The sequence below is a fragment of the Glycine max genome, chromosome 4 (assembly GCF_000004515.6).
Source record: "Glycine max cultivar Williams 82 chromosome 4, Glycine_max_v4.0, whole genome shotgun sequence".
NCBI classification, from domain to species: domain Eukaryota; kingdom Viridiplantae; phylum Streptophyta; class Magnoliopsida; order Fabales; family Fabaceae; genus Glycine; species Glycine max.
The window spans coordinates 41,484,985-41,497,258 of NC_016091.4; the positions used below are offsets into that span (position 1 = coordinate 41,484,985).

At 34.4% G+C, this 12,274-nt stretch overlaps 1 protein-coding gene across 1 annotated transcript; it reads left to right on the plus strand.

Annotated features, from left to right (window-relative positions):
* The first annotated feature begins 566 nt into the window (after window positions 1-566).
* On the plus strand, window positions 567-3,337 carry LOC100808610 (1-aminocyclopropane-1-carboxylate oxidase 1). The gene is made up of 3 exons (XM_003522978.3): window positions 567-1,314; window positions 2,032-2,353; window positions 2,814-3,337. The coding sequence occupies exons 1-3, from the start codon at window positions 962-964 to the stop codon at window positions 3,081-3,083; spliced, it is 945 nt and encodes a 314-aa protein (XP_003523026.1). The 5' UTR covers window positions 567-961; the 3' UTR covers window positions 3,084-3,337.
* Window positions 3,338-12,274: the final 8,937 nt, after the last annotated feature.

Below are 12,274 nucleotides of genomic sequence, written 5' to 3' on the forward strand. Positions count from 1 at the left end.
AAAGGCTACAGACGCAAAATCTGGACTCCTATAGCATCAGCCAGGAGACACGACATAATACCCGGAGGCGGAGACTCGAAAGAAACACAAACCTCTCCCTGACCAGCAGCAAACTTTGCCCATACATGATATATGAATTTTTACATAATTTTATAACCTAATAGATTAATAATTTATTTTTAATCATCTATTAAGCAAAATAATTTAATCCATCTAGCCTTTATTTTTTAAAATAGATTAATTAAATCAGACTTAAGCATGGATATACTGTATTGAATATATTGAATTCTTTTTACTCCTAAATCTGATTGTGAAATTCATCTCCATCTTGCCTGATGAATTTTAAATATATCGCAAATAACACTTGACAATTATTATAGAATTCGCTTTAACTCATGAATTTTTATAAAACTTAGATGGTAATTGAGTCGATAAGGATAAGAAATTAAGTCAACAGATTAGTAGTTGAACCTGGTATATAGTTCCCAATCTGATTTCAATGCAAAAAAAAGAAAAGAAATGCTGTTAACCATTTTATTCTAATTTGTGATGCTTATTATAAACGTTGTAATGAAATACCAGTTCAGGTCACTATACACATTGTAAACAAGATGCTTATTAAGAAAAAAGATGCTTACTATAAACCTAGTATGAGTTCAGTTTACTCTATCCCACAAATCAATTATAAATGCTTATTATAAACATTGTTTAATAAAAATCGCAAATACCAATACACATTGATGACACTAGCAAAATTCCAAAACTTACTGACCCTAGGAAAGCAACTAGTAACCTCTGCTTACAATAATTCAGACAGATTTTTTTTTAAAGAAAGAAAACAAAAAAACAGCTCTAACTTCTCATGTTTCAGATTGAAATCATATATGATATGTTGGGTTGGGTGCGAACCACAACACTGCACAAAGATTAGGGTTTACATTTGGGAGGAAGCAAGAAAGAGATGGGTGAGGCGTGCATTCCAACAGTTGATCTCTCTCCTTTCCTGAGAGAGGATGAAGATGGAAAAAAGAGAGCCATAGAAGCAATCACCCAAGCCTGTTCTGAATATGGCTTCTTCCAAATTGTGAACCATGGAGTTTCCCTTGATTTGGTTAAAGAGGCCATGCAGCAATCTAAGACCTTTTTTGATTACTCTGATGAAGAAAAGAGCAAGAGTAGTCCTTCCTCTGATGCACCACTTCCTGCTGGCTACAGTAGGCAGCCTCTGCACTCCCCAGACAAGAATGAATACTTTCTGTTTTTTTCCCCAGGTTCCAGCTTCAATGTCATCCCTCAGATCCCTCCCAAGTTCAGGTTAATTAATTCAATCACTTTTCAATTTCATCAGTTTATTTGTGATCACTCATTATTACCATACTACACTCCTCCAAAAGTAAATAATGTTAATCAACAGATAATGACGGGATGAAGTGAAACTGATTCTTCTTGTTTGTATGGAATCATTAAACAAATTAGTGGAGTTGAATTGGGTTAACTATCTGCCTTTGAACACTTTTGTGAATATGATAAGTCTTGATGTTCAAATTTACATTATCTCCGTCATGTATCGAGATATAAGGTGGATTGAATGGTTAAGGGAGAAGGAAAGAGGGAAAAGATTGCGGTTGGATTCTCTCTGTTAACCAAACTAACATTTTCACAACTAACATGATAAAAAAAATCTCCATCATGCATAGTTAAAAAAAACTTATATAACTCAACAGTTTAAAACCGTATACAAAAGTTTATCTTCAGATTGTTAGCTAGATGTTCTCTTTTTTGGGGTATTACGTTGGATTTAGTATAAGGGCTGCTGGTAGGTTTATGTGTTTTTATCTTTACTTTCTTTGTAAACTTTTTTCTAGTTGAGTATCTCTTTTACAGTGTACTCAACTATTCAATATATTCTCTTCTGATTATAAAAAAAGGTTCATCTTTAGATATTAGTAAAGCTTTTCACACATTAGTCACTTGTTGAATATTCTAGATCTGTGACTGAGGTATGTAAAATATGTGTGCCAAATGTGATAGGGATGTACTTGAAGAAATGTTTGTGCAAATGAGCAAGATGGGTGTGCTGTTGGAGAGCATTATAAACGAGTGTTTGGGTCTCCCTACCAACTTCTTGAAGGAATTCAATCATGATAGAAGTTGGGATTTCCTTGTGGCCTTGCGTTACTTTCCAGCTTCTAACAATGAGAATAATGGAATCACAGAGCATGAAGATGGCAACATAGTTACCTTTGTTGTCCAGGATGGAGTGGGAGGCCTGCAAGTCCTTAAGAATGGAGATTGGGTCCCTGTTGTTCCTGCAGAGGGAACTATTGTGGTCAATGTTGGTGATGTTATACAGGTAACTATGTTTTTAAATGCACCAAAATTGTGGGCTATTTGTTTGTATGATATCCGCACTATCACATAATTCCTAACTAGCGGGGTTTGAGTCTAGCAGAATGAGCTAGTATCCTGCAATGTGGTGAACTGAAGTTTCAATTTCTACTGATAGAAGTGCCCATTTTTAGTACCCAATATTTCATCGAATAGAATTGCCTCTAAAGGAGGATATATGTGGGAAATAATAAAAAATCACAATTCTTATGACATTGCATTTGTGTTTTCGGCTAAGAAATGAGGCAAGTATGCATGAATTTGATTTACTTACATGATTGCCCACCAACCGAAATAAGGTTTAGTATGTTATTGTGTGTTTCATTAATAATAAAGTTAGAACTTAGAAACATGAGATATGATAGCTTATAAGTTTGATCATATGTCGTCTTTGAGTCTAACTGGTTTTGTTGATATTTGGGAAGGTCTTGAGTAACAACAAATTCAAGAGTGCAACTCACCGAGTTGTGAGAGCAGAAGGACGAAGCCGATACTCTTACGTGTTCTTTCATAACTTAAGAGGAGACAAGTGGGTTGAACCACTGCCACAATTTACCTCAGACATTGGGGAGCCACCCAAGTATAGAGGATTCCTATATAAGGAGTATCAGGAACTGAGAATGAGGAACAAGAGCCATCCACCTTCTCGGCCTGAGGATGAGATCCACATTACTCATTATGCCATTGATAACTAGACTCTTGTGTAGATCCATTACTGCCAACAAAAATAATCAATTAATCATGCCTAGTTCTAGTTTCGTAGTAGGGGTTGCTTGGACCTATTTTTGGTTCATTGTTGCTCCCATGTTGGCTTAAGGGATATGGAAGAGGTCTTGATCAAAATTTAAATATCAGAGATTTAGTTGTATTCTGCAAGTGACATGTGTAGGAACTAACACTGTGCTGATCTTGAAGATTATGGGCATGAAAGGGCTCCAAATTCACAATACATTATAATAACTATTGTTCAGAACCTATAATGATAACTATTCTCCATGCATTGATCATTTGATGGGAACCACTATAGATAAGATAAACAATCATGCCATTAGCCTTCAACGTCTGGACTAACTCTTCAATGCCCGAGGAAAGCCTGCATATTAAGAAGTACAATCATAAACATTCAAAATCTGTCTGAACTAAACAGTTCAAGATACTTAATGGAGAAATAAAGATTAGAAGGTTAAGAGAAAGAAAGTATACAATCAATCTTTGGTGATTCAGATACCAACCCTTTATCTCATCAAAGTTTAAGCCGGTCTTAACTAGGGATAAGTCAATAAATCTTAATGTCATTAGAAGTGATAGAGTATCATTTCTTTACACCACTTTCAAATTATAGAGTGTAGAATGTTGTTCTTGTTCATAACTGAATTATCATTTAATAACTATAAGAAATATAATTTGAACAGAGGAATATAATTTTTGGCTCTAGAAACCATGCAGCATTTCTTGTTAGGGGTCAAAAGCTATTATATCTTAATACATGCATTTGGTGATCGAATAAGCTTTAGGTAGGGGAAAGCATACACCTTTTCTCAGATATTTGGTTACTGCTAGAAGTAGAAAGTGCCCACAAGGGTTGTGGTTACAACTTACATTTCCATCCTAGGGGAGAGTGGCTACACTCTCTTTGATTCTGTTTCTGACAGGGATGGATGGATACCTCAAACAGGCACCGAAATCTGGGTTTGATAGCCAATGGAAGACCTTAGTAAAATGCCTAAGGCAAGAATAATTGAGGAATTCACAAGGAATTATCCAGGCACCACTTTTTCACATTTAAAAGCCAAATCAAAAGCATATTACTCATACATTAATCAATCAAGTTTATTGCTTCTCTAGTGGGATAAGATTTTGTTGATGTGGTTGTTGTTGCTCTCATGTTATCTAACATCAATCACTAATTTGGAATTAGCTTAAGAAAAATTGAAAGATGAGTGTTAGCAATTCACTCCTAATGCACTTTTTATTGTTGTTAAAATTTATTAAAAACTATAAAATCACGAGCGAAACTCACTAAGTGAAATTCGTAAAAATTTGTTTTTTAAATAAATTTTAATCAATTATTAAGTGTTCAAAAAATGTATTGGAGAGCGTGTTATTAGTATTTGTCAAATTCAAATATGAGGTGCCCGAGTATGCTAAATGCTTGTTCTTAACTAAGAAATTTCCTTGATTTCTTCAACTCAATCGATGTTCTAGAGGAATTTTAAATAATAATGCTAACAACAAAATCTATCTTCACGATGAATTGAATAAAGTACGAATTCTAATTTGAATGCATAAACAATCGCTATTAAGCATTTTATTATTCTAATCGGTTGTTTTTTATTCTTAATATATAATCGAATTTTGCATTTGTTCTCTAATAAATTTTTTCTTTGCATTTGTTATTTGACATTTGAAAAGTTTTGATTTAGGTCTTTGCTGTCAATTAAGTAATAGCGTATATGCTAAATATTTGATAAAATGATTTTTGGCGGCTCAAAAAACCATCAATATTTGTTTCAAAATTAAAATTAGAAATTCTGGCGATTAAAAACCATTAGAATCAATTAAAGAAAAAATAAAAATTGAGAACCCCCTTCTAAGTCGTCGCACTAGCCCCTTCCCTACCTTCTTTTCTTTCAACCTTTATCTTCCAAAACATATTTCAATTTTTTTTTAAAAAAACAAATCTCAAATCATTTAAGAAAAAAAATCTCACAAACACTCTCATTCTTCTCAACATCCAAGATTTTGTTTCTCCAAACTCACATTCCAAACCTCAACATTCGACGTAAATGCGCAATCATGGAGAGGGATGACGACATTGCACAGTGATTCTGATAGTGCTAGCTAATGCGAAACTTTGGCTCATTGGTGATGAGAGTGACTGCGGTGTCTCTGGTGGCAAATGTCTCTGCTCTCCATCAGAATCAACATCATCCATGACCCCATTGTGCTCTTCCTCGACAAACCAACTTCCGCGATCTAATTCGTGTTGCAACCACCATGTTGCCACCGAACCTCGACCTAAACCCCACCACACCCCAAAACCAACAACATGAAACCTAAATCAACAACAACCTAGATCAGAGATCCAAGTCAACAACAACCTAGATCAGAGATCTAAATCAACAACCGAATCATTTCCTTGATCGCACTCTATTTTGTATTGATCTAGTGCCATTGTAGTTTTGGAGTGGGTTCGTGATTGCAGCTAATGGTAGTTAGGGTAGACTCACGGTGCGTGAAGGGTTGTGCAGTGATGCGGTGGTTTCCTTAGTTTCCATGGAGGAGGAAAAAAGAGAAGATGGTGAAAGAAAGAGAAGTGAAAAAGAAATTTATTTTTGAAAGAAATACTGGTGGTTTTGAGCCACCACAAATCGTATTATCAAATATTTAATGGACATGTCATCACTTAGTTGGCGACAAGAACCTAAAACAAGACTTTTCAAATATTAGGGAGCAAATGCGAAGAAATTTTTTATTAGAGAGAAAATGCAAAATTCGACTATTATTAGAGATAAAAAAAAAAAAACTAGAGTTTCAAGCCAAAAGATAAGGTGCATGCATATTGAGAATTGGATTTTTATCACTAAGGTTTAGGTGGCTTAAATGCAAAGTGGAAGATTACATTTTTCTAGATGAACCTTAGTTGAATGGATGCATTGGAAGTTGTTGGCAATCTTCACTATAAATAGAGAAGAGATTTAGTGGAGAAATAACATATAAAGAGAGAGTGTTTAAGAAGAGTGATTGTGAAACAAAGTCACTCTGTTGAGAGTAAAGTGTCTTTGTGTGAGAGTGTTATCATTTCTTGTAACCATTAAGTGAGGTACTCAGGTTTGTAGAGTGATACACTATTTGGGGTGGGTTACAATCTTGTAATCATTTTTGTGATAGTTAAATACTTTTTGAGACGGTTTCGGGGATGTAGGCAAGAGGTGCCGAACCACGTTAAATTCTTGTGTTTGTTATTATTTTTCCTATGGTGTAATCTTTGTTGTGTTCTCACAATCCTTTCTAGGTGTGGGTAATTTTATTTGAGGGAGTGTTGATTACCCAACAATGGTATTAGAGCTATGGCTAGGAGCACACAAAAGTTATAGATACTGTTGTTTGATGGAAAAATAAGTTTTATGATTTGGCCTACTATTCAAGACCTTTTGGTGCAGTAAGGTCTTGATCAAGCGTTAGAAGATAAAAGGCTAACTTCTATAAATGAAATCGAGTGGACTAAGATCCAAAGGAGGACTATGAGCATAATTCAGTTAGCCTTTCCTCCTGAGATAAAACACAACGTGTTGAAGGAGACAACACCAAAGGCCTTGTGGGAGAAGCTCGAGAATATCTATGTGTCAAAGTCGCTAACCAATCGCCTATGTTTGAAGATGGAGTTGTATCAACTCAAAATGGATATGGAAGGAGATCTCCATGGCCACATCAACAAGTTCAATTAGTTAGTAAGTCAATTGTTGAATGCATATGATAAACTCTTTAATGAGGAGCAGACACTATTGTTGTTGGCCTCACTACCAAGGTCTTTCAAAGCTTTGGTTCAAACATTGCTTGTGGGAAGATCAACTTTGAATTTGGATGAGGTGATCGCCGCTCTTAGAGAAAATGAGAGAATGATGAGAATTGAAAATGTTGATGATGAACATAATGCAATAGCTGTGGTGGAGTTTGAGCGAGGGAGGAATCATTCAAGGAGACATGATGGACAAAGACGAAGATCAAAATCGCAATCACGTCCGCAATGAGATATGAGTAACAATTAATGTTACGATTGTGGTGAGAATGGTCATGTGCAAGTGAGGCGCAAATAAATACAAGAGGACTTGAAGAAATAAGAGATATGAGTAACAATTAATGTTACGATTGTGGTGAGAATGGTCATGTGCAAGTGAGGCGCAAATAAATACAAGAGGACTTGAAGAAATAAGAGATATAAATAAGCTAGTGTAGTAAAAAGTGTTGAAGATGAAGATGATGTGTTTTTGGCAACAAATGATGAGGTTGCTAAAACAAAATGGGTGATGGATTTTGATGCCTCAAAGCACATTTGCAGAGATTGAGAGATGTTTGATACTTTGAAAAATGATGGAGAATTTGGCCATTTCAAGTTAGGGAATGGTGGAAAAATGAAGGTTGAAGGCATAGGGAGTGTGAAGATGAAGCTCCATGATGGTGTTATTCGAACTTTCTCAAATGTGAGGTTTGTACCTTCTTTGTTGTCAATATGATTTCTATGGGGAGATGACATCACAATGGTAAATATGTTGGTTCAAAGTGGGATGCAAGGTGTACAAGGGGAGACACTTGGTGTTGCGAGAAAGAAAAATAAAGGTAACATTTGCTATTTGGATGGTCAAGTCTTGAAGAGGAACCATGATAGCAAAGTGAAGAAGAAAGTGAAGTTTTCTAATGTTGTGGAAGTGTTGGGAGATACTTCCGTTGGAGGGAGAGTTTGTTCACTTTCAAATTGATTGAAGATATTTCTCTTTTGGCTTGAGGGGGAGAATTGTAGAGTTTCAAGCCAAAAGATAAGGTGCATGCATATTGGAATTGAATTTTTATCACTAAGGTTTAGGTGCTTAAATGCAAAGTGAAAATTGCATTTTACTATATGAACCTTAGTTGAATGGATGCATTGGAATTTGTTTTTGTTTCAACTTCCAAGAGAACTTATTTATTATAGTTGTGACAATCTTCACTATAAATAGAGAAGAGAATTAGTGGAGAAACACAACACATGAAGAGAAGTGTGTGAGAAAGAGATTGTGAAACAAAGTCACTTTGTTGAGAGAAAAGTTCTTTGTGTGAGAGTGTTATCATTTCTTGTAACCATTGAGTGGGTACTCGGTTTGTAGAGTGATACACTATTTGGGGTGAGTTACAATCTTGTAATCATTTTGTGATAGTGAAATACTTTTTGAGACAGTTTCATGGACGTAGGCAAGAGGTGCTGAACCCGTTAAATTCTTGTTTGTTATTTTTTTATGGTGTAATCTTTGTTGTGTTCTCATGATCCTTTGTAGGCGTGAGTAATTTTATTTGTGAGAGTGTTGATTATCCAACAAAAACATATTTAAATCATTCTAATTAATGATACTTATCATAAACATTGTAATAAAGCTCGAGTACAAACATTATAAACAAAGTTTGTTTTGAATATGGGTTCTTCAAAATTGTGAACCATTGACTTTTTTTATCACTTTGATGTAGAAAAGGGAAAAAACAGTCCTTCCTCTAATGCACCAATTCCTGTTGGCTACAATAGGTGACCTGTGCATTCCCCAGACCAAAATGAGTACTTGTTGTTTTATCCCCATGATCCAACTTCAGTGTCTTCCTTTAAAAGTCAAAATCCTCCACGGTTCAGGTTTAATACCCCAAGTCCTTATTATTCTACACTCGTCCAAAAGTTAATATTAATCAACAAATGATGATAGTGTCATACTAATTTCTTTTCTTCGTTTTTTTAATATCATATAAATTGTGTTAATGGAATCATTTTAAAAAAGGAATTGAATTAGGTTAACTCTCGGCCTTTGAACACTTTGGTGCATATGATAAGTAGGGCAGATATTGAATTGAACCAACTTGAACATAGTTCGAGACATGATTTGATAATTGACTTATTGAATTTTTGAACTTGAGTTATCTTTTATCGAGTCAAGTTGAACCTAGTTAGCTTGACTTATTTATAGCTCTAGTGATGAGTGTTGATGTTAAAATTACATTGCCTCCTCCATCATACATAACCAAAAAAGAAAATACTCAACTAACTCTAGAATTTAAGACCTTATATACAAAACTTTATCTTTAGATATTAATAGAGTTTTTCACACTAGTCACTTGTTATAAAGTAAATGGTCAATTTAGTCATTGAATTTGTATCTCGACCTCATTTTAGTATTTAAAATTAAGAAAAACTCAAATAAATTTTTGTAATTTTGTAGAGTTTAATTTAAGTATATAATATTATTCCTTTTTTTTTCTTTTCATTTTTATCCCTAAATTTCTGTTATTGGTGACAAATTAAACTCACCATTGACCTGGATCAATGCTTCTAGCTTGGGCTAATTTATTTTTGGAAATTGCTATTTCCACACCCATTTTTACTTGCACACTCCCCTTGCTTTTTTTTTTTCCAAACTACCCTCTTAAAATACACTCACCATCTCCCCTCCCCCCCCCCCCCCGCCTCCTTTATGCCAAAAACAATGCATTCCCCCTTTGCCATGTGCAAGAACCTTCGGATCAAGTGTTGGAATTCAAATATCGCAACCATTGCTGGAAGCACTATAATTGCGCCAAAAATCATAGTTGGTACTCCACATCAAATCTGTATGGTGGAATTTTTTTTGGGGTTTTATTGTTACAGTAGGTTGAATCCAATAGTTCAATCCTTTTAACCCACTACAATAGTTTGGATTGGCCTATTTAACATTCCTGGTATAGACCAAAAACGAGAGAATTTGATCATACCAGGGTCATGCATGTGCCACGAGGAAAACTTGGCATCCGACAACGTGAAGAAAAATCTAGAATCAAAGGAGGAAAGTTTAATAGAAAATTTTGAAATGCATGCCTCAAGGCTCAAGCAACCATTTTAAAGTATATTATGTATCAGTGATGGAACTTGCACTTGGAAATAAATTACTTAAAGCGAGTTTGGCATTTGCTCAATATATTTGACCATTTTCTATAAAACAGACTTAGATTTTGGAATATATATTCACTCCAATCCTGTAGGGGTATTTCCGTAGGCATAGATTTGATCCTATATTGATATTAATTCTTGAAGTTCGACTATTATTCCTTTAAATGAATATAAAATAAAATTTGACATTGTATAGCTTATCTCATAATAATATAATACATACCCAATAATTTAGAACTAGATATAGGAAAGGTGATACATGTGTATGTTGAAGGATAAAAAAAATTGAGGTATCTATTTTCAGATCACGAATCAATATCACCATCATCATCGTAAGAGAAGCTTATGATTATATGAATCTTCAGCGCCGATTTGATCTACACTACATGCATCAACACACTGGTGCCGTGTGTTTTTATATCTTGAAGTGGCATAAATTGAATCTCATGTTGCAGAGTTCACATAGAACTATAAAAAGTGGCAAAAAAGTATCATTTATTTTCTGCAAAGGTAGCAGCTCTAGTCTAACAATGTTTTTATTAGTATATATATATATATATATATATATATATATAAAAGTTATGTTAAGTTAAAAGACATTTGTGTCTTAAGACAAATCAGAACTCTTAATTATTTTGATTATATGTAAAAAACACAAAGTTTAAAGTTGTGTCTTTTGCAATATCAGAACATGCTTCGTGAGTCTGAGTCTGATGTTTCATATGATAGCAAGCTAGAATCATGATTTGATACAACATTAAAAGATGACATTTAAGACTCTATTTAATACTCGATGTCTGAGATTTGTTTTGCACAAATATTCTCCTATGATCTATCGAATCATATGAAGAATAAATGGATTTCAACTTCTAAAAGTTGCCACATCAAAAGAAGTGTTCTGCTATGTAGACCTGTTTTGATGCAAAAGGAAGTGGTTTCTTAGTGGAGTGCTCAACACAATAGCTAAAGAGTGATTTTCCAACATGAAGAAGTACATGCAATTAATGCAAGCATTAAATGCTCCAACAGACACAATCTTCATACTGAAGCTCAAGTGAAGAGATCTATCGTTTAGAGACAACAAACACTTATTAAATAAGACCTATATATATATAAGAAGTTTTGAAGACATGACACAAAAACCTAGGTGTTCATATTCAAATTCTTTCTATAATTTTTTTTTTTGTATATTCCTTTAAATTCTCAAAATCCTCTCAAAGCACCTTGAACACCTTGAGAGAAAAGACTAAATGTTGAGATTGAATATTCGTCTTTAAGATGGTTGAGTGTTAGTCAGTGTGCAAGCTAAACAATAAATATTTTGATTTGTATTAGACCCAACAGTGGCTTGGTAGGACAAAGAATACTCGTTGTAACAAGCCTAGTCTAAAGCTTGGTTGTAGAGCCAGAAGTGGTAGAGATTAATACTTGTAACTTGTTGAAGTTAGTGGAACTTGATGGTTTGCCAAGAACTAGACGTAGTCTCGGTGGCTAAGGTGAACCAGAATAACCTTCCGTGTCTTATCTTATTTGTTTTCTCTTTTGTGCTTTAAACTGACTTAGGGTTCAAAGTTGATTTTTGTATTTGAAAATTTTGTTTGTTTTACAAGATTTGGGTCTACCGTTAGAACCCATTTGCAAAAATCTAATATTTGTTTTTACGTGCTTTATCATCATGCAATAACGTTTATGTTCAAGGAAAAAAGTTTTTAAAAATTTCTAAAATCAAAATCCAACCACCCGTCTTTTGATATTTGCCTTTATAATTTGGTATCAGAGCTGAGCCTATAAAGGTTAAACACCAAACAATGTCTAAAGGAAAAGATCCTGATGGAAGATAACAACAACAACCAATTCGTTGTTGAGGTAGCATCTGTCATGAGGTCACCATGCTTCACAGGAGAGGATTATCCATACTAGAAGGACAAATTGGAGATGTACATCATGTCCACTCAGTATAATCTCTGGCTTATTATCGGGAAAAGAGACATACCCATTCTAGCCCTAAAGTATAATGGACAAATGCAAACCTTGCTATAATGAAGCTTAACACAAAAGCTCATTAAACTTTGATATGTGCATTGTCCAGGAATGAGTACAACAAGATTTATAGATTGAAAACAACCAAAGAAACATGTGACTCATTAAGAATCAACTGTAAAGGAACAAAATATTTCAACTATGAAAAACTGCCACTTTGACAAGGAATTATGGGAGTTTCTCCATGAT